This window comes from Podarcis erhardii, assembly GCF_964252035.2.
Source record: "Podarcis erhardii genome assembly, chromosome: 2".
Lineage (NCBI taxonomy): Eukaryota > Metazoa > Chordata > Lepidosauria > Squamata > Lacertidae > Podarcis > Podarcis erhardii.
Window position 1 is genome coordinate 43,915,289 of NC_138498.1, and position 23,735 is coordinate 43,939,023.

Sequence of the window (23,735 nt, forward strand, 5' to 3'; positions counted from 1 at the left end):
GGTTTCTGCTAGGGAGACTGGTTAGTTGAATCTGGCCTACTGTCTTTATGTGATCAAATAATATCAGTGGTGTCCTTTTATTGTTTCATGTGATGGTTACAGTATATGCAGCTTCAGGGGTAATTGCAGAAGTGGCTTTGGAATAGAATGTTATGTTGTTGGCTGGGTGGGTATCCTGCAATTCTCCCTGTGCCTGATTTTATTTGGTTGGAAGAGGGCTTGATTATGACCGCTTCTGGTGTTTATCATGTTTTAAGTAACTTATAAGGCATTGTGTGAAGGCATAGATTTGTATGTCTCTCGTACACTGATGAAATCCAGAGCTAAGCATTTGGGCTGGAGCTTATTGGGTTAACTTACAAAGATGCCAGCCTGCATGACATTAGCTTCTGCCCAGATGATTCCTGATTAGAACAAGCAATGGGCCACTGATTGCTGCACACAGATATCTTGTACATATATGAGTATGCAGAAGCTTTTAAAGTGCATTTTAAAAAGGAAGACTACTCAAACATCTGCAGTGGTAGTTCCAAATAAGAAACTGTCCTTGGCAGACTGTTGCCTTTTATCAGGGCTGCTCTTCAAGGGTAAAATGAGACAAATTGCTTTCAAAAATGGATATTTGCCTAGGGACACTTTGAACAAAGCTATTTTTATTCTGAAGGTAGGCTAATATTCTAGTTGTTCTTTGCTCCCCTGTGTGGGCTTTTAACCTCAATAGTTTTGAAATGGTAGCAGTAGCCATATCATGAATAAATAAATAAATAAAATAAAATAAAATCAGATCTGCAGTCTCTGATAAACTAGGTATTTTCAGAAGCTGGATATATGGTATCCCCTTTAATCTTTCCATACCTCTGACTAGGAAAGATGGATAGCAACCCCTCTGCTTTTCTTTCTTTACAGATAGAAAGGTGGGGAATCTTTCCTTTCAGAAATATGTGAAGTACTGTCCTCCATCTCAAGGGGCTGAAGATCTTTAACCTTGCAGTTGTTTCGTACCACAAGCCCCTTCTTACCTCTTTTATGCACCCCAAATACTGAACATGTGGTGAAACATGGAGCAAGGCATTGTATGTTGAATGCAATGTCTGAGCAGTTTCACATGAGAGGAGGTGGTCATTCAGATGACAAGGTTATAAGCTATTAAGGATTTTATAGAAAATAACCTGCACTATTGAATTGTACTAGGAAATTAAATGGGAGCCAGCACAGATGAAAAAGAACTGGTACAATGTGTTCTGAAAAGCAAGGACTGTCAGAAACCACTCTGTCAGCTGCATTTTACACCTGGTACGAGTTTCTGAACACTTTTCAAGGGTGACATAGAACATGTTCCAGGAATGAAATCTGGATGTAGGGCAAGACTGGATCTACATGGTCTAGGAAAGGGCATAACTGGTCCACAAGCCAAGACTGCGCAAAGACATTCCTGGCCACAGCTGCCATCTGGAATTCTAGGAACAAGGCTGGGTCCAGGAACACTCTCAAACAGCCCACCTGATCCTATGGGGAGTATAGCCCCAGCTGATACAGGTCAAATTTCCAAGCCAGGACCAACTCTTCTGTTGACCATTGTCTGAATTAAGCCTCTGCTTGTTAGTCCACAATCAAACCATCACTTTAATCAGAACTGTGGAGGTGAAAGAGACCTTGAGGGCCATCCATTCTAACCCCTGGCATACTATTTTATGCTGTATTACTGTTTGTTGCTTGGTTGTGAGCAGCTTAAAGCACCTCCAGCCCATGGGCCTAATTGGACCTGCCAAGCCACACCCACCTTCCCCGCACCTGATGTCATTGATGGCATGAGTCCCAGGAAGGTTCAAGCTGCAACAAAGGAAGAACAGGAGTCTTCCTTTGCTGCCATGGACTGAAGTTAAAATCACCTGACACACCAGGTGCCTGACAAGTGAATAGCCTTGTCCGCCCATCAAAATTGCCCACAGAGGGCTGGGTGCTTCTGGGTCTGTTCCTCTAGCTGGATCCAATTCCCTACCCCTGGATTGGAGCATATGGAAATGCGGTAAGGTGGGATATAAGTTATTGTAATAAATCAAATCAAATCTGAGATTAAGTTGTGTTTGAAGGCCAGTCCAGTATTGAGGAGTGCACATGTCTGGATCCCGTTTCTCCTGACTGCATAGTTCATTCTGTGTTGTGTTTTTGTTTTTAAATTACCGTAGTTTGGGGAAATCATACTATGTGTTTCAAACCATTTACTGTAGAATAGCTGTACTGAAGGATACTGCTCTGGAGCAAAATGGAATGAGGCCAGTGTGACTCATCCAAAGACTGAAGTCGCATGACTATTGTGTGCAGCAAAGGATCACATTTCTGGTGAACCAGTTGCCAGATTGGTCTGTTGGTGGCAAATAGTGCAGGTCAGCAGAGTTAAGTTCACTGCCTGACACTTCGTGTTTTGTGCTTGAGACAAAAAGGTTTCAGTTCTACGCTGTTCCATCTTCCTCATAAGTGCCCACCCATTCCCAGACCGAGCCTTATATGTGTATTGTATCAACAGGTGTATTGTAACAACAGGGACATGGGTGGTGCTGTGTGTTAGGATATTCCCGTTCCACCTTAAAAGGGAGCAGGCTTTGTGAGTCACAGAGTCTGCGTATTTCCTGTTCACAGGATGTTTCTGTTGTGTCTATGCTTTCGTTTTCTGTGTGTGCCTGAGACATCAACGCAGGCAGTCATGTTTTCTTTGTTCTGACCAACGCTGAATAAAGTTGTAAATAATGCTCTCCTGCGTGCATCTTTCGCTGTGCGAATTCTGCTGATAGAGCGTGCATCAGCTCTGGAATGTGGCAAGCTATTTCTGGAGCTTGTGTCGCTAATTGAATGATACTGTGTGTCTATGGGAGATCGATGGATCGTCCGGAATCGACGTGGGGTCATGATGGCCTTTGTCTCCCTGGCAGTATCCCAACACTGTGGTCTAAACCACTGAGCCTGTTGGGCTTGCCAATCAGAAGGTTGGCGGTTCAAATCCCTGCGACAGGGTGAGCTCCCATTGCTTGGTCCCAGCTCCTGCCAACCTAGCAGGCCAAAAATTGCAAGTAGATTAATAGGTACTGCTCCGGCGGGAAGGTAAACGGTGTTTCCGTGCGCAGCTCTGGTTTCAGTGTTCCCTTGCGCCAGAAGCGGCTTAGTCATGCTGGCCCCATGACCCAGAAAAACTCTCTGCGGACAAACGCCGGCTCCCTCAGCCTGTAAAGTGAAATGAGCGCCGCAACCCCAGAGTCATCTGTGACTGGACTTAACTGTCAGGGGGGGTCCTTTACCTTTAACAACAGGCTGGTCCTGTGCAGGGTTAGGTATGCCCAAACACATCACATTGTTTTGCAATCTAACTCAGTCTTGTCTTGGAACAGTATGCAGGAATCAAACAGCCAATACATCAACAGGTGTATTGTGACAACAGGGACATGGGTTCCTATGGCCAAGGTACATAGGAAACTGCCTTACATTGAGTCAAGCCATTGGCCCATCTAACTTAGGGGACGTTCCCAATCCTACCTGGAGATGCCAGGGAATGAACCTAGGACCTTCTGCTTGCAGAGCAAAGGTTCTACCACTGAGCAGATGGATTTCCCTCAATACTTAGCAGATCAGTGCTGTACTCTGATGTTGAATTAATAACACACACACACACACACACTCCCCCTTGGTAATAAAGACTGTTTGGAATCTCAGTCTGTTTTACTGATAGCTCCCTGAAAAGAAATGACCCTGTGTGAAGGATGTACATTTTGTAGTTTTCCCCATTGGGCTTGTGCAGAAAGTAAGAATCATCACTGGGGAAGAAAATGTGTGCTTTGTACAAGACACTGGGTTTAGGGCTCAAAACCAACCTGCTGTAGCAGGTTGTGTGAGGGAGGAGCAGAATTCTAAACTTGAGTCTTGCGCAATTTGTAAGGTGTTAAATGTTACATTTCTTACTAGCAATCTTACCAATAAAACGTTAACTGTAGACTAAGCTTGCATTTGAGATTGAAATTACATGTTACCTTTTAAAATAGCAATTCTGGTCTTCTTTTTCCTTGCAGATCGTCCCTTTCTAAATGAATGTTTGTTTATTACTGTAATAGGGATGTTGTTGCACTGAGTTTAATTACCGTATTTTTCGCTCTATAAGACGCACCAGACCATAAGACACACCTAGTTTTTGGAGGAGGAAAACAAGAAAAAAAATATTCTGAATCTCAGAAGCCAGAACAGCAAGAGGGATCGCTGCGCAGTGAAAGCAGCAATCCCTCTTGCTGTTCTGGCTTCTGGTATAGCTGCGCAGCCTGCATTCACTCCATAAGACGCACACACATTTCCCCTTACTTTTTAGGAGGGAAAAAGTGAGTCTTATGGAGCAAAAAATACGGTACCTCCACCTTTGTTGTCTTCCAAGAGGGAACTTGTAGTTCCATGTGTATGATCACTGCTGCAGGAGAAACTTGTGCCGGGTCCTGTGACGGCTAACAGCTGAATTGCAACTCTGCGAGTGCTTACATGGGAGTAAAAAATAGACAAAACAAACTTCCCCATTAACGTAGCTTCTCTTTCCTTCACTATAGCGGTAATTTCCCTTGTTTTGGAGTACAGAGAGACTGCTTGAGGGGACAGTGGGATCTTGCCACATAGGGCTGGAACTAAGCCACAGAATGATGGTCAAGCAGGTGTGATTAGTCATAAGACTGTTCTTGTTATCACAGGCCAATGCTGAAAACAAGATGTATTAACCATATTGAATTACAGGAAGGGCAGAGAGGTCTGCCCCTTAACCTCTTCTGATGGACTCAAAACAGCTACCCCTGTTTTTTGTTTTTACTGTGTTTTTGTTTTCACTGTTCTGTTTTTGTTTTTAGAAATCTTCTCCCAGCATGACTCAGCTAAAACTGGGAGGAGTCAGGTGGGTGTAGTAGGGCTTATACATTTCAGGAAGCCTGCCCCTTCTCCCTTATTCAAGCCCTGCCTGAACTGCCTTCAGACTCATTTTCCAGTAACTTCAAATGTACATTTGGATTGTTCAGGTATGCATTGCCAAAAGAGGAAATGTACTACTGGAAACAGATGACACAGAACTGGATAAAATTTGCATACCGTATTTTAAATGCATAGATGCAAATTTAGAAAATTGCTATAACCGAACAGAAATGCACGCACGGTAGTGGGGAGCTTGTGTGACCAAGTGTGCCTGCGGGTCTTAGATCATGTCATATTTGAATGGGACAGCCCTCTAAGTAGACTCTGGACTTCTATTGCCACCCCCAATAAAGTAGGACACACAGTCACCTCTCGTCCACTCCAGACGACATTATTCTCCCCCCCCCCCTTTAAGCCCACGAGTAGACACGATAACCACAACATCAGGATCTGCACCAAGACCCGGGCGACCCTCTCGTGGCCGTGGATGGCAACAATACGAATTCTACAAGCACACCACAGAAGTTGTGAAGTGTAATAGGGGTGGGAGTGGGGAGAAAGCGACGAGGCGAGAACAGGCAGCGCTTGCTGGGCAAGAAGAGCAGCCGCTTGAACGAGGGGACGGGCGGAGGGAGGGGCTTCTGAATGAAAGCCAGACCGGCCTCTCAAATAATGGCAGCGTCCAAACGAGCCTTCTCCGTGTCCTTCCTCTCGGCTGCAACAAACCCGGCGCTGTTCTGGCTTCTGGAAACCAGGCGGGGCGGCGGAGAGGAGCTGGCCCTCCAATCCCACCCCGATCCCCCAGCCCAGCCTTTGTTGCTAATCTTTTAATCTGCTCCGGAAAGGGGGAAACCTAGGGAGGGTTGGAAGCAGCAGCTGCAAGCTACCCCCGCAAATCTCCGGCTTCGGCCAACGGCCTCCTCCCCACCCCCCCGGAGCTTGCTGCGGCGGCGGCTGCAGCGACGTCTCCGTCTCCTCCTCTCTCACACACACCCCCCAACTCGCCCCCCCAGCTCACGTGACCAGCAACCCGGCCAGTTGAGCACCGGGAGGGAGAGAGAGCGAGCGAGCCAGCGGAGCCGACGCTGCAACAACAATAAAGAGCGGCAAAAAAATAAAATAAAAAGGAGGCCGGCGCGCGGACAGAACGTTCGGCGGGCAAAAAGTGGCGCGCGCGGCAGTATCGGCCGCTGCAAGGCTAGCTGCCTGCAGGAGAGAGAGGGAGAGAGGGGAAAAAGCCCTCAGCTCCTCCTTCCTTTTCGTCCGCTCGTCTGTTCCTGGGCGGGTGGGCCGCCCCCTTTCGTGGCTCGACGGCTCCCTCCACACACGCCCCACCAACCAGAGGATGGCGGATCGACGACGGCTCTTTCTGCTTCTTCTGCTGCTGCTGTTGTAAGGGCAGCCCTGGGGAGCAGCAGAGGCTGCCCCAGGAGCAGCAGCAGCAGCAGCAGCAGCGAGAAGGCGGGGAGGAAGCCAGCCGGGGCTTGGCGGGAAGATGGCCAACGAGTCGCTTCAGGTAAAAAGGGAAACAAACCGCCACCCGAGTCCTGGCTTTCCCTGCGCGGGGTGGCGCGCAGCCTGAGGAGGATTCGGTGGTTGGGATGCTGGGGGGAAAGAGAGAGAGCGCGAGCCGCCGGTCTCTGCGCGCCTCGGGAGTGCAGCTGAGGAGGGGCTGCGCGAGCTCCCCCACCTCCTGCTCGCTTCTCTCCCCCCCACTCTTCGCGGTCCAGATGGTGGCGAGAGTCGCCGCTGCCGCCTGTGCTCCCGAGGCCGGATCCCGGCGCTGGTTTGGCTAACCAAAGCGGGGCGGCGGAGTGGGGACAGATGAGCCATGCTTCCTAGATATATATGGGTCGGATGGGTTTGAACCTCGACAGAGCCGGTTTCTGAGTCCTGGTTAGCCACCAGCTTGTAGGGTCGACTTGGGCAAGTCGCCGTATCTCTCTCATCTATTTTTTAAAAAAAGAAAGTAATAACTTGGGATACTTCATGATCACGTGGTGTTGGCCACCGACAGCGAAGCTCTTGCGCATGAAGTACTACTAAACATTTAAATAACAATTAATCTTTTCATCTTTTCGGTGTGGATGAGGAAACCAATCCAGGACTTTAATGTGCTCTTCTTCTGCATCCTGTCACTCATCAATTTAAGTCTCTCAAATGCCCGATGTGTAAACCACTGGGTTAGATAGGCTTTATTTCTTGGGTGCAGTGGGTGTGTTTGTCTCTTTCCATTTATTTAACCTAGTCCCTCTTATGAACCTGCCTTCAAAATTGGGAACCATGGCACCTTCTTGCTGGTGATCCCAGTGTGGTGAAAGGGATTGCCTCCTAGTTGTGAACCTTCAAAAAGACCTTTCTTCCAGGTCATTCTAGAAATCTTGGACCCTTCCAGGTCTTTCAGAAGTTGTTTAAACTTGGCAGTGAGGTGGCCAAGTTTGCTGGTGGTAGTAAATCATTCAGCGTTGTCATAACAAAAAGAGATTATGAAGAGCTCCAAAATGACCTTTCCAAAACAAAAAGAATAGGCAGTAATATGGCAAATACAGTTCAGTGTAAATAAGTGTAAAGCAATACATGTCAGAGCAAAATAAACAAACAAACAAACCCTTAATTTCACAAATATGCTCATGTGGTATGTACTGATGGTGACTAACCAGGAACAAGATGTTGGGGTTGTATTGTAGTTCATTGTACATGTCCACCCGACGTGTGGCAGCTATGAAAAAGGCAAATTTCATGTTGGGGATCATTAGGGAAAGGAATGGAAAATAAACCTGCAGGTGTCCCAATGTCATTATAGAAATCTGTGGTTTGGCCACATTTGGAATGCTGTGTACAATTCTGGTTGCCTCAAAAAAGATAATTTAGAGTTGGGAAAATGGTTCAAAAAAGGGGAACCAAAATGATAAAGGGGATGGAATGCCTGTCCTATTAGGAAAGGTTGTAGTGTTTGGGAATTATTAGTTTGGAGAAAAGGTCACATGATAGAAGTTTATGCAATTATGCCTATTGTGCAGAAAGTGGTTAGGGAAAAGTTTTTCTCCCTCTCTCCTAACACTAGAACTTATGGCCATCCAGTGGAGCTGAATGTTGGAAGATTCAGGACAGATAACAGAAAATACTTTTTCATGCAGCACATTATTAAACTATGGAATTCTCTCCCATAAGATTTAGTGAAGGCCACCAACTTGGATGGCTTTTAAAAAGGATTGAACACGTGCGTTAAAGAGAAGACTATCAGTGGCTGTTACCTATCATGGTTTGGTTCTGCCTTCATGGTCAGACGCAATACTGCAGCCTTTCTCAACCTGTGGGTCCCCAGATGTTGTTGAACTACAACTCCCATCACCCCTAGCTAGCAAGGCCAGAGCTCAGGGATGATGTTGTAGTCCAACAGCATCTGGAGTCCCGCAGGTTGAGAACTGCTGCAATAATGCTTCTGAATACCAGGTGCTGGAAACTCCCATGGAGGGGGGGGGTCACAGTCACAGGGCTCTTATGCTCAGGTTTTGCTTGTGGGTTTCTGACAGGCATATGGTTGGCCACTGTGAGAACAGGATTCTAGACTAGATGGGCCATTGATTCTTAGCCTGTGCTAGCTAGGTTGTGTCCAAGAACCTTTACATGTATCACTCTCTCACATTTTGTGGTTGTTGGCCTTCTTTCCCTGTTACCTCACTTGTCTGTTTGGATTTATTGTTTCTGTCTGTGTGCCCATGGGAGCCCTCTTCAGATGAGAGTTTTACAATCATAAAGAAATGCCGAAGTGAGACTTTTAATCAGGGAGGCATGCAGCAGAGCTCTGTGGGAGGAAGCACTTTGCTTAAAGGGAATTCTGCTTGCCAGGCAAGCGTCCTTCGGGGCTTTGTGATCCTGTGTTGAATCCATGGAATTGAGCCTGGCAAGGAGTTCCAGGGGACTCTGCCTGTGAGGCTACCTGTTGACTGGTATGTTGAAGGGCTTTCTGGAACTGCAGGCTGGAGACCCTGTTCCCTGGCAGAGATTGTCTGGCAATAGGTTGTTTTGGAAATAAAGGCATTTGCAACCTTTCTCTTTAAAGTAAATTGCAAGATAAGGAGGACTCTGGCCAATATATGATTTTGCTGCTTGTTTGTTTAAATGATCATTGCCAGCTTAAAAGATCAATGCACTAAAACCATTCTTCCTTGCCTGTACAGCTAACAACTTTTCAATTATTAAAGATACAGTGCTGATAATAAAATCCATTACTGTCAGCCCCCTTACCTTGCACTGTCAACAAAGTCCATTGAGCTAAAAGGGATAAAAAGATCAGATTAAGCTTTTGCCCTGACATTGCATTTTGTATTTTGTTCAGCTTGGACGCTTGAAATGAAGAATAAACAATTATTATTTTTTTCTCTCAGGTAGCACATTTCAATAGGTCACAGGGCAGAGTGAGTTCTTGCAGGTGACAAACGGTAGGGAAACAGCAATAAAAGTGTTGAGTTATAAGATGATTTTCAGTCCCTTAAAATGTTGCACCCGTGCAAAAGGACATGTGAGAATATACTCAGTTGATGGCAAAACTGGATGCATGTAGCAGTTGCTGTTTCTTAAAACGAAAAGCAGCTTCAAAATGCTGTAACTGGGGGTTGGGGAATGGGAGGAGACTAGAAAGGGGAAGGGGCTGCTTAAACATTTTGTCTGTGGGCAAAAGAGTCAGCTGTGAAAGTTAAATACCCTCTCTCCCATTCTGCCCCTCTCCCATCCATTCCCAGTTGTGGTACCCTTGGATTGCTTTTCACTTTACCATGTCAGGAAAATTGTTCATATGTACATCTAGTTTTGCCTGCAGCCTTTAAATGAGTTAAGGTAGAAGGCATCCCAGATTTCCACTTTACAACATGATGGAAGTATCTTCCATATTTGTGATTTTTCAAAAAGTTTTAACTCATGCTACAGTTTGGATGTACAGATTTGGATGTAATACATTTTCACTTATGAATCTAACTTTCGCAACTAAAAATAATGTATAACATCTTTCAGCTAGAAAATCTTCTATATCGTCTGTGAGCATATTTATGCACACTGTGAAGCATCGTTGCTTAAATTCCGGGTCAAATGTCAGCTCTTCTGCAGATTCAAATCTTAGCTCTTTGGTCTTCCATAATGTACTGTTCAGTAACAAATCCCAGGCTTAGAGTGAAACATGAAAGTTTAGGGGATTTAAAGGGTTTTTGTTTGTTTTTTGGCAACAGTTTGAAATTGTTTAATTTTATTTATAGAATTCAGTGTTTCAGATGCTTGAAGGCTGGTTGGTGAGATGGCAGGCTATAGTTTAATAACCAGACTACATTGCTATGCATACATGGGATTAAGGCTGCAGTGCATGTGTACTTTACCTACCTACCTACATAATTTAATTTGTATAACACCTTTCCACAGTTCAATCCATGATCAAGGTGGCTTACAACATGAAAAAATACATAACTCCGACATAACAAAAATAATAATAAACAACAAATAAAACATTAAAAAACAACAACACACCCCACAACTAAACTGAACAATTGCCACATAAATCACGAGAGGATCTATAATAAAGATACAAAGAACCAGTCACAACAACCCCCAAACAACATCCCAGCCCAACAGTCTGTTCAGCAGCCTCAGCTTTTGTACCTAGGAGTATGGCCCCACTGAACACAGACAGCCTTGTTTCTAAGAAACATGGATAGGATATCACAAACCGGAAAGCAAAACTGAGAAACAGAATGATAACTGATCTTACTGAAACTGACTGATTTTTCAAGAAGAGAGGTAAAAATAAAAAAGCAGAAAGTAGCTGGGAGCCTTCAAAAGCTATTTCAGGATTTTGAGCCTGAAAGTGCTTATGCACTCTCTTATTTTGCCCATTTGAGGAAGTTCTGCTGACTGAGGCCATCATGTGAGTTTAAGTGAGGGACATGGCTAAATACACATGGGACTTCTAAGATATCGGGCTTGAACTAGTGCTATATATGTTAGAGGCAGGGTCAGGGTGGTGGAGGAGATAAAAAGTACGAGTTGATTTAATAAGACAGGAATCTGTGCTGTGCTGACTATCCTTGAAACTCCCCCAAATCCTATCAGAACAGGTTGAGGAGATTAGTTACAGAAACAAACTGGGAATCTTTGATGCAAGCTTGTTTCCATGTTGCCTTTTTAAAAAGTTAGTGTGACACTAATTGTTTGGATTGCAATGTAAATTTTAAGCTTGGTGTAGAGTCCTTGGGAGCCTGGGAAAGGGTGAATTAACTGTTCATTTTTCACTCTGTTGTGAGAGCAGGGGGTGGAGAGGGACTGCATTCCTAATCTAATAGGGTCTGGGGAGTGTCATAATGCTTAGCATTTATACAGTACTTTAAAAGTGTTCAAAGTTCTTCACATGCTTTGTCAATAATCCTTAGCTTGCAGCAGCGGATGGGAGAACTTATGACTCAGTGCAGAACAGCCTATCTGCTGAATTCATGGCTAAGGAAAGGTTGGAACAGGAGCAGTTTGCACTGCTAGCCACTATGCTATGCCAGCTGTCAGATATAATGAAACACTGCATGGATTTGTATGTCCTTCTTCTGCACGGGTATGCCAATCTTCTCTGCGGTGTTCTAGCTTCAGCATATGTGCTAAAACAGGAAAGCATGCGTCAGTGGGCAGCATTGTGTGTGGAGGCCTTATGTACCAGTGTGCCTCCATTAGGAAGTCACCAGTTTATTTCAGAGACAAACCTGACTCAAAGTACACGGACAACTGTGCAGGCACACATTCTTCATCCCTAAAACTGCAGTCTGAATAGATATGTATTTACATCATTTGACAAATGAGCTACCAGAATGAGCGGGGAATGGAAGGAGGATAATTTCCCTCAGATGTACCTTCTGCTGGTGTCTTTAGGCCAATTTACAATAGCTAAGCCAACTACGATTTTGTTTCTTTGGGTGTGGTTATATCAGTGTTCTCTTTGTCATACATGTGCAGACATACGGTAAATTATCTCTCCTTTAAAACTGACATAAATCAGAGTAACTTAGCTAGAGATTACACCCTAAATTGGAGTACCTTCTGTATGAATCTTAGACTTCTCATTCTTGTTTGAGGAGGATACTTGGGACTCTTGATTATAAAAGGCACTGTCGATACCCACAATTTCTTGGAAAACATACGTTTACCTTCACCAACTCATGATGAGAAAACCTTCTTAGATAGCCCCATCTCCCTAGAAGAAATTGACAATGTTCTTTAAAAATTGAAACCGCATAAAGCCCCTGGACCTGATGACTTTGCTGTCTGAGTTTTATAAACAATTCATAGAAACATTATTGTCATTCGATATATGGTCCGCCTATTTAATGACCTAATGAGAGTAGCATCCCTCCCCAAGTTACAATCTTGGTACCACTCCAAGTAATTATCCCAAAACTATTTAAAGACCACCAAAAGGTAGAATATTTTTGGCCAATCTCTCTTATTAATCAGTGTTATATGTCAGTGCTAGTCAACAGGATTCAGATATTTTTACACAAACTAATAGCCCCAGTCCAAGCTGGTTTTGTCCTCCATCGAAACACCACTGAACCTATCAGAAAACTTTAAAACATAATCATACATAGTAAATAGACAACCTTCTCAACTTCCCAGTAGTCATGGCCTTTGGCATTCTGAAGGCCTTGGACTGCCTAGAGTGGGACTACTTGCTGGCAGTCCTATCTTATCTGGATGATCTAAATTTAAATTTAAACATAAATTATTATCTTCACTTTGAACCCCACTCCCAATTTCCACTCCAAATTATTCAGTATACCAACACTTTATATTATTTCATTGGTAACATAAAATAGGAAAAGGACTATTATTCATACTAAATCTAAGTGCAACCACAGGGGCTCCCGTCTAGCTAGCTATGTGATGTTGAATGTTATCTGTTAACTCTTTTCTATCCTGTTTCACAATTGTTTTCGTGTGAACCAATTCACAAACCAAGAACTTCTACGCTGATATCTAATAATGCACCACATGTTGTAAACGCTACTGCAAATTTATCTTGCTGTTTTTGTCATATACAAGTGACATGAGAAGACTTGGTCTATTTATTTGTATCTATTATCATTCTAGTTTATTATCCTTGTTTATAAAACCCAGTCAAAAGTTCTTTTAAAAACGAAAGGCACTGTTTGCTGGTTGATATTGGAGTGTTGTTTGTGATGTCAGAAAGAGGAAAGTACTGCGAGTGACCACAGAAGCATTGCTTTAGAAAAACCATACAGTGTTGCAGAATGCAATGCTGTACAGAATGTTCCTAGAGGTAGAGCTACTAAGCTTGAGTGCATTTGCTTAATGGAAGTGCAGTCAGGTGCATACGTAAGGCCTTCCTTTGGTGTACTCCGTGTTTGGTTTGTTGTATCAATAAACTTACACAAAGCTGTGCGTATGTATTTTTCTTCCACCCTCAGCCAAATTGCATTAATGGCACTGCTCTTCTTTTGAGTCCCTCCTGGTGTGGATGGAAATGGAAAAGCTACTCTGTCCAGCAGGTACATGTTGCCACATAATGTTCAAGCAGGTCCCTAAGCTTCATGTTGCAACAGAAGTAGGAAATGTGACCTCTAAGCTGCTGTACCTTATCCAGTGCAGCTGCTGGGCAGCCAGGTGGATTTACAGTATGCTTCAGAGGAGTAGTTTTGTGTTCTTCCCGAGCTTATGCTTTTGCCAGTGTTGTTGCTAATTAATTCACTAATAAAGCCAGAACGCAGTGTCTTTATGAGAGCCACGTGGGTCTCACCTATTGCATCCTTTGAAGCCTTCTCTTCTGTGGTGACTGACATGTGAACTAAACCTAAGAATGTGTTTGGTCTGGTTTATTGGAGCCAAACCTCCTCTTGATTTGGAGGGAAAGTTAAATTACTGCTTTCCTTCCATGGCTGGTTGTGCATTCGGAAGTGGTGGCTGCTAGGTGCTTATTAGTGTCACAGTTGCGTGGTGACTGCTGCCATGGATAGAGGCTGAACTCTGTCTGGAGCTCTCACTGGGGAGGCTGAGCAGAACCAGTGTGTGTAATTGCTGGGAATGGCACTGAATCTATCTTATTAATTCACCAAGGGGAGAAAAATAGGTTTGTATGTGAATAATTCAGATTGAAATAATGGAGAGAATCGAAACGTTCTTCTGTGGGGCTACATAATCCTTTGTTTTCCCAGATTTCTTCTTCAAAATATGCAGTGTTGTGGCTTAGGAGGAAAGAGGTGTGTGAAAACACTTGGGACAATGGTTCTCAGGGTGTGTGTCTGTGTGTGTGAGAGAGAAACTGAAAAGCAGGTCCAAATGGGGCTGCCCTAGTGGTGCAAACATTGGCAGAAGTCCAGCAAATGGTGTTCAATCTGCTCCTGTTCTGATGAAAGCTCCTGGATAAGCCTTGCACAAATCAGTTCACATATTTCTATACTATACATTTAAACCAGTTTGAAAATGCTTTCATTGTTGTCTCCCATGGAACCCTGGAAATTGTAATTTTGTGGAAGTACTAGGATTTATTTGTTACAGCACAGAATAGCCTGTACATTTTCAGGGTCCTTTGGGTGGAAGCCATTATGATTAAATTTCGCTTGAAATTGGCTTACATGTAACCCTTGCAATGCAATTCTTCACATATCTACTTGGAAGTAATTCCTAGGGAGATAATTGGGACTTACTGTCAGGTAAGTGGGAAAGGGATTGCATCCTTTATCTTTTTAGGCCACAGGGAACATGATAGACGTGCTCCTTTTTTCTAATACCATGCAATAAGGAGATACCTACCTCAGCAGTTGCCCACATTTAACTGAATTTCTTTGCAATTTTTTTAATTGAAAAAACACATTCAGCTTTATTAGTGTTGGTGCTGTTTTTCTCCCTTTGTTTTCTAGGGTTACTACTTAGAAGCCTGGGACTTGAAAGGCCTCTGGATATTTCCCTAACTAGTGCCTCCCATTGGGGTTAAGCATGTACTTTTCTCAAATTTGCTACTCTTTAAGTAGTTTTAAAAGGTGGCTGAATGAAAAGCATGCATGTAGTGATGTTAAATTCTTGAGAATCATCTTTTGGAGAATATTCTCAAGAATACAGTATTCTTGATTAATGAGGTGTTGTACATTTAAAGCAGCTGTGTAGACGACACAGAATTTACGGTTTGTAGAGAATATTCTCTGGAGAATTTTCTAGCAGAGAATATTCTCGCCTCACATCAGTACATGTATGTACTGTTGAGGCTGACCAGTGAAAAACTGAATTGTTAGCAGCAATAGATCATCTACTACCTGCCTGAAGAGGAAAAACAAAATATTCAGGTCCCTTCTGAGTCTGTTAAAATACTGCATGGCTGTGCAGTATACAATGTCCCTTTTATCTCAGGCCCAAACTTTATTTGGCAGTGACATGCATCTGCCTCCTCCCAACATTTGTTTGTCTTTCAGGAAGAGTGCCCCCCTCCCTGCATAGATGTGAAAGCAGCTGGGAAGGGGATATTAAAAAGAAACTCAGATGCACCATTCCTGAGATTTAAAACAAATAAGAAATGGTGGGGCGAAGTGGGGGGAAAGAGGCATGTAATTCCACCTGTCCTTCATTTAGGCCTTGGTCAGAGGCATAACTTAACTCCTGGATCTTTAAAACTAACCTGGATTATTTTCTTTTTCAAAGCAAGGGCAGAAGAGTCTGAACGTAATGTATGCAAATAACGAATGCTTGGAAGTGCTCCTCTAAAGTGTACAGCATAAAGGAAACCATGCATTTAAGGGACTCATTGAAGGTTATACATCTCTATGGCAGCATCCACAGGGTGTGGGTAGAGTTCCTGGTAAGGACCAACTGAGTTGCACTTATGCTAAGAAGCTGTGAGTCCCGACAGTTCTTACTGTGTACTTGCATGAAACTTTTCGAAAGTCCCACATGAGAATATTTTCAGTCTTTTCGTTCAGGCGGTTCTTGATCTGAAGCAGGCCGTTCAGGATAAACTTGGCTTTGCTATTCCTTTACCAGATCCCTTCAGGAATTTTTTCCCCTGGAATGTGGGACTAAAGAGTATGTCCCTGTATTGTAGTTTCATTCCATATAATGCAAATTGTAAAATATCATATAGCACCTAGCACAGCACATTACAGTTTCTACAATGGGCAGAAAAATAATTAATTAGTTTTCAAAACCACCAGCACTTTTTAGGCAGGCCATGGGGAAAAGGTTGGGGATCTAGTGTTCTGGGGAGTGAGCACCATTGAAGACAATGTCGTTGAAGATGGTAGGATTTGTTTCCAAGTAAATATGCATAGGATTGTGCTGCACAACATCTGAAAGCTGCCCAGGACAGAGAAGAATGTGGTTGTTTTTAACCAGTAAGCAGGCCAGGTGACATGTCTCAAGACAACTTTAATCAGTCAGGAAGTGACCTTATTAGTCACCTTCCTTGTTAAGCAGTGGGCTCTGATTTCCATCAAGAAATTTCACTTCTTAAAGAAGCAGCTTTTGGTTCTTGTTTAGCTGCGTTTAGACCTTTTATCTTGTGGAACTATTTCTTAGTTTCTTTTCATCTTTATAGAGAAATTGATTGGACCTGAATTTCAGGTCCTCTGCACATTGTCAGGCTTAGCATTGCTTATGTACAGAGGGATCTTGGAATCTGCATGAGATAATGGCCTATAATGCAGAAGGCCAATGTTCATGGAAACAAAATAGTTATTTGCCATTCTACTTCTGAAGAAATGTCAAGTGATGGTCTGTCTTCACTTAAAAGCTTTGAGGATTAGACTTTGGTTAGGAGTCTAGTGGCTTGAATTTTTTGGGGGGTGGGATTTCAGCACCGCTACTGATACATCTGTGTAGCACCCTGTTCATCTTTCCTTTTGTTTATCTGTTGCTCCTCCTCAGGTCCAAGGATCCCCAAGCTACTACTTCCTCAGTGTCTAACAAAGGAGAAAATAGAACAAGTATAAAATTTATGTTGGTGTGGGCAAATCTGCATAGTGTTAATAACTTTTTTCAGTCACCAATAATAAATTCCCATGTCACATATTTTGCATACTCCCACCTGTGTCAGTGTATGAGGTTGTCAGTATTTTTCCTAAAATGGAAAAACAGATCACTTAAGTGTGACCGTGTCATGTCTCCATGTGCATGCCACATTCCCAGAACCTGCTTGTTAACAAAGGTTCACCCACGTATTTGTTTTCACATTAGAAAACATACCAAATCCTTGTACACAAAAAGAGAAGGAAGATAATGTGAACTAGCAGAACTTTTCCTGTATGACCCTTAAAACCTCTGCCACCAGATCTCCCAGTTTTTTTTTTTAGTTTTTTTTTGTAAGTTTGAGGGAGTCTGAAGAGCTGTTTGGGGGAGCAATTGTTAAAAGGAAGGTTTAGGTGGGGTGGGGGAGGACAGGCAGTGAATGAATGCATGATTGAGCCTGCTATGTTGGCTTGAAATTCAAGGGTCTGGGGCAGTTTAAAAACTGCCAGCAGGGTAACTAAGCCCTTTGCACCTGATTCAGTCTCTTCCATTAATTGGAACTGAAACCAGAAACCTGGTATCTTGTAATGCTACACCAGGGCTGTGAAAAAACTGATGCTGGGAGCTTAAGCAATTCAGAGAGAGGGAGAATAGGGAGCATATGTGCCCACAAAGGGCCTTGCCTGTATGCATGTTTTGAATATGCATGCTTAGTGCAGAACCTTGCCTGCGTATGCAGAGAGCTGTGTACATGGTGTACAGTATGCTCAAAGCTTTGTAATGCTTCCCGCAATAAGGCGGAGAGAGAAGTAGCTGGGGTCTTGGTGTGTGTGTGTGTGTGTGTGTGTGTGTGTAGGAAGGGATGAGACTCTTTCTTGAATACAAAGTACTTCTTGTTGCTAGGGTTGCCTCTATTCTTAGGGAACCATTTTGGTGGCCCAGTAGCAAAACCAGGCTAAAACTTTCCAAGGCGATTGCTGTTTTGTGGACAGGTGGTTCTCTCTTGAGTGTCTAGCCCTTCCAATAACCCTGGTCTCATACTGGCTGACAATTCCTTGTTGTTCTGAATATCTTCTACCTGAGGATCTCTGTGGTCAGGCTGAGTGTTGTCTTTATGCCTGTGCACTTTTGAAGTGCTTTGCACTTTGAGAACCCAGTGAGCATGAGCAGTTTTTCCTGCCCAACATTTCATGAATGAGGTTCTGATCAAAGTACAGTACTTTTCCATGTATAAGACTAGGGGGTTTTTTTTACTTTAAAATAAGGTTTTAAATTTGGGGGTGCCTTATACATGGCTGGCGCATATGCCCATTTTCTAAATTTGGGGTCCCCAAAAGTAGGGGGCATCTTATACATGGGGGCATCTTATACATGGAAAAATAAGGTAATTACATTCTTCAATCCCTGGATTTGGATTTATTCAGTTGTGTGCTGGATAAGAGGAATAGGAGGCAGTTTTGGGCTCCCCACCTGAAGAGATTCAATATCGCCAGCCCATCTATAATGTTGAAGAAATGCAGGCCAGTGGAGAAACTTGTGTGAGGCACACCTTTGATATATTCTGTGTTTCTATGATGTGGTATGATCAGTAGTTAAGCAAGAGACCTAAATTGTGCCAGAACACATGAGTTTCCAACTCTGGGTATCAGGATTATTAGGAATTATTTCGAAAGATGATCCATGCATACTACATTTCACCATCTAATTTAGGAGATCATTATATTCTATACTTGGAAGAAGGGCTCACAAATTCATACACTTTCCCCCAAGCAGTAATTCCCTCCCTAATCATAGAATCATAGAGTTGGAAGAGACCACAAGGGCCATCGAGTCCAACCCCCTGCCAAGCAGGAAACACCATCAGAGCACTCCTGACATATGGTTGTCAAGCCTCTGCTTAAAGACCTCCAAAGAAGGAGACTCCACCACACTCCTTGGCAGCAAATTCCACTGTCGAACAGCTCTTACTGTCAGGAAGTTCTTCCTAATGTTTAGGTGGAATCTTCTTTCTTGTAGTTTGGATCCATTGCTCCGTGTCCGCTTCTCTGGAGCAGCAGAAAACAACCTTTCTCCCTCCTCTATGTGACATCCTTTTATATATTTGAACATGGCTATCATATCACCCCTTAGCCTCCTCTTCTCCAGGCTAAACATGCCCAGCTCCCTTAGCCGTTCCTAATAAGGCATCGTTTCCAGGCCTTTGACCATTTTGGTTGCCCTCCTCTGGACACGTTCCAGTTTGTCAGTGTCCTTCTTGAACTGTGGTGCCCAGAACTGGACACAGTACTCCAGGTGAGGTCTGACCAGAGCAGAATACAGTGGCACTATTACTTCCCTTGATCTAGATGCTATACTCCTATTGATGCAGCCCAGAATTGCATTGGCTTTTTTAGCTGCCGCGTCAAACTGTTGGCTCATGTCAAGTTTGTGGTCAACCAAGACTCCTAGATCCTTTTCACATGTACTGCTCTCTGACTTCCATATTGTCCTTCAGGAGTTCTCAGAATACCTCGGAAGCACAGCATGAAGTTGGACTTTATGACCTTCTGTGATACCAAGGAACTCAGGGAAGGGGCAATGAAAAAAGCGCAGCTTGTGTGATGACCATTAATGGTGGCTTGCTTGCAAGACCTGCTAACATTTGTAGACCCTGTTGAAGACTTATTTTGAGAGGTATACATTGAAAGGCATTCCTTATGTCAGTCTAGGAAATGCATAAACCTCCCAGTTTGAGAAGGGGGACTGTCCTATTGAACCAAATACAACAATTTGCATGAGGTAGCTGAGGAAATAATAAATACTAAGCTTGATTTTGCTAATAACCCCCTGGCTGATGTTGGATGATCTGAATACAAGCATATGTAAAGAGACTGTGAATTTAACCAGGGTTAGCATTGAGGTTAGTTCTCTCATCTTTTAACCTGTCCCCAGAGGCATGATTCCTTTATGTCTGCTTTAATTTGTTCTTCATCAAGAACAGGGTACTGCTAGGGTACTGTGATTTTACTGAGACCCGAGCTTTGGTTAGGGAGTAACTCCACTTTGGCTGACTCCAGAGTAGAGGAGAGAGTTCTTTTCCATTGGCTGGTAGTCACAGTTTCTTTTGGTCAGAGGGGAATTCACTTTGCTGCTGTGACAAGCTGGATTCCAAACTGCTTTCCCTCCACATGTAAGGAAGAACCATATCCTTAACAAGTAAAAAGCTAAAAGCTTTCCAGGGCTAGCACTACTCCAATAGCAATTCTTCCTGTTAATTTCTGAAACTTTCCACAAACATATGGCCCTGGTGACTTGCAGGCTATAATTTAAAATCATTAAATACCCGATTTTTGTTTATGAGCAGGACCTATCCTAATTGCCACAGCTTTCTAGTGTAACATGGATAGTAAAATTGGCTCCTGTAGCACAAGGCAGATGCTCCTTACTGCTTCTGATGTTGCCCATCATGGTCCAGACTGATGGCTGCTTCATTTTCTGTTGCTTCGGTGGCTGGAATTTTTCGTTCTGTTGCTAATGCATTCCTTTTCTTCTGCAGTGTCTCTGTATTAGCGCACGCATGAAAATGTTAATCTTTCACCACATTGTGGAATACGGGTCAGCCGTAGGAGACAGTGACTGTTTTTCTGTTGGAAGGAGATTAACACACTGCCTTTGTTTAGGGCTTTTGCCACTTCCTGCCCTTTGAGCTCCAGAAAGGATTCCCTGTTGTCAGTTGTCCCTACACAGGGTTCAGAAGAGTATAATCATGTTTGAAGAAGGTGAGCTTTGCCTTTACAGTGGTCAGGAGGTGCTTTCTAATTCTCTCCCTCCTTGCTGTCCGTAATTAGGGCCCAGTGAGGGCTGCCTCACCTGGATACAGAAAACTCAAATCCTTTTCTTCCCAAGAGCAGCAGCATCTTTTTAGTTTAAGCCCCGTCACTGATTTTCCTTTGCTGAGATGTTGCTGATTACAGAGTTCTTTGGTGGAAATGTCTGGGGTGCTGTGCATTTCATTGTGGGATCCTTTGCAGGCCTGTATGAGCTCCCTTGCAGAGATAGCCAAGAGCCTTGAATTCCATAACCTTGTTTGCCCATTCTTTTGAGTCATGTGGTTAGCAAACAGACAAATGCTCATGTCTCTGGGCGGTGAGAGCACTTGTCCCACAAGCAACTGGAACCACTCAGCATGTTTCACAGGGAGGGGAAATCAGGTGCAGGAGAAGGGGAGGGAAGTGTTGCTGTCTTTGATCATGACCACTTGCAGGGGGGGACACCTACAGGAGATAAGGACTTTGGCCCTTATCAGAATGGCTGCTGGAGGCAACCAAAAAGCCTGCATTTCAGAGCTTAAGCTTTACCTTTACCAGGAGGCAAGTTCTGTCTTTATGGCATCAGGTGATCATTTCAAAGGGGCGCATCTCTGATCAGAGCTTAGAGTAAGCCCTGTTGGCTGCAGTAGTGACACCTGATTGCCAAGGTACAACTAGGAGCACATTTTGAGTTCTTGATTGCAGCCACGTCTTTGCCTACCTCACATCACATATGTAGGGCAGGTGGGTGTGATCTGAAGAAAGCAGCCTCACAGGCATAGTTGGATCTGTAGACTGGAGTTCCCCCCATTGCTGGCCTAAAGTCTAGGCTGTGAGCTGACAAGGTACACTGCCACTTTCTTCCCAGCCAGTGTGTTTTTGCCCTAGGACCTAGATGAACTTTCTCTTATTCTAAATGCACTTGTGCCCATGGCAGACAAGGGCAGATGCAATTCTAACTCCACTAAATGCATCCCGGTGCTACCAGGAAGGGTGGGTTCGAGTGGCTCCCATAAAATGACGTGGACATAGTCCTTAACATGCAAGTTTAGTGGCTGGTTCCTTACCCTGGGTTCCTGTTGAGAGATGAATCAGCTGCACAGCTAACTCTCCTCCAGTTTGCAGTGCAAATCTTCCTGAAAGCTGTGCTGGACAAAAGGCAACAATTTCCCTTGGTTCCCAGCATCTGAGTCACTTTCTCCGATTTGGCCCACGTCCAGGACAGAGTTGGGGAGAGGGGTGGGAGAAAGTAAAGCCTGCTTCATTAATCTGTGGCTTTTAGAGATGGAGCTGCTCAGCAAATAATGCTCCTTACATTTCCTCTCCACAACTGCTGCAGGTTGTAGCCGAATTCCATTTGGCAATGCTTAGAGCCTCCTCCACCCCTTTGGAAAGTGAAGAAGCGCTTTCTCCTGTACTTTCAGTTTATGGATACTAATAGCAAGAATGACTCCCTCCCCCCTCCACCCCCCCCCGGGAACATTTATTATAATCTCTTCTGAACTGTAGTGACCCTTGTATGGAGGGCTTGCTGGCAGAATCTTAGGTTGCTTGGCTGCCATCAACTTTTCTCCAAGTCCCCACTATGTTTGTAGTGCAGGATTTGCTCTTAGCTGCTTGTCCTCTGTTCAGGGTGGTTTGGGCCTTCATCTGCAGTTCTGTATCTCTTCAACGCAACCTAGTTTGGCCTCCTTGTGACCTCTGTGTGCAATAGTTGGATGTCCTGGATAGCACACAGAGAGTAAGCAGACAGGAAGCTTCTATGGGAAGGACAAAGCCAGCTGGGTCAAACAGAGAGATCTCTTGTGCTTCTTTGGCCCCGAGAATGGCCAACGTGGGAATTGGCCTAGATTTGCAGAGGCTGACACCAGCAGTCAGCCACACATAGCAAATGTGCCAAGCTGACGCGGATCCCTGAAATCTGGCTCCTCCTCATAGCAGCTTCGAAGTGCTCAAGTACCTGTTCTCTACAAGATTGCAACCCTTTGCTGGGGAAAAGAGGGGCCAAATATGGATGCAAAAGCAGCCTACCCTGCAGTAGCCAAGGGAATAAAGGCTGCAAAGGCTGCCTTTATTGTACTGCCTTGCGGCACATCTTCCAGGGTCTCATAAACAGATTTTATAATGCTCTGACAGTATCTGCAAAGGTAGGCTAGGTGCAAAGATGGCTGAAACAGCAATCTCTGCTAGAGAGGGAAAAGAGCGCTAATGTCTTATTCGGTCATAATATGTCAAGCAGTTGCTAGACCAGATCCCGTGTAAGCACAGATAAGCAGTGAAGCCCTCCTTGCTGGATTGCTGCATTCTTTACAAAGAACGCAAACAAGCCCTGCCAAATACCACGGTGGCAAGGAACTGGACTGCAGGAATAATATTCCCCCGGCAGCTCCTCCTTGACCCCAAAGTGCATGAGAGCACCTTGGACTTTCCAGGCAAGAAAAAAGCAATATTTATCAGGAGTCTCTCTAGAAATAGAAGGATCCTTTCTGCCTCTGAATAGTGCCTGTTGATGTGCTGCTCTCTTTGGCAGCCTATATACTAACAGGGACTGTTGATGTTGGATGATGCACTGGGGGGGGGGCGCGGATCTAGGGAAATGGGTACTCCTTAGTTTCACTTGAATCTTTTCTGATGGAAAATCTGGTTCAACTGAAAGTGTAACTTTCCATAAGCAAGCCAGAATTCTCCTGGGGAAAGTCAGAGCAAGATGAAGAAGGTGGGGGAGCTCCTGTCCTGCCTGTTTTCCAACATTTGGGAGGAAGGAAGGGCAGTTTTTTTCCCATTCTTTGTTGCAATAAAAGTACTTGTGTAGAATGCATTTGCATTCTCTTAATAAGCACGGAATTCTGGAAACCAAGGTGGTGACTTGAGACTTGTTTGCTGTCATCCCATCCCTCCCTCAGACACACACTAGATACACAATTCCTGGCAAGTCTGAGAGATTGGACATGTGTGTGTGTGCGCGCGCGTGTGACCATATTATCAAGGGGAATCATGTGAGAAGTATGAATTATAAAATTCAAGATCAATGGCTATACAGTATTTACA

At 44.1% G+C, this 23,735-nt stretch overlaps 1 protein-coding gene across 1 annotated transcript in view; it reads left to right on the forward strand.

Annotated features, from left to right (window-relative positions):
* The first annotated feature begins 5,964 nt into the window (after positions 1-5,964).
* PKN1 (protein kinase N1) overlaps positions 5,965-23,735 on the forward strand; it is a 57,537-nt gene continuing 39,766 nt past the window's right edge. The window contains exon 1 of the mRNA XM_081850576.1: positions 5,965-6,439. Within this exon, the coding sequence (XP_081706702.1) occupies positions 6,419-6,439 (21 nt within the window). The 5' untranslated portion in view covers positions 5,965-6,418. The remainder of the gene's footprint in view (positions 6,440-23,735) is intronic.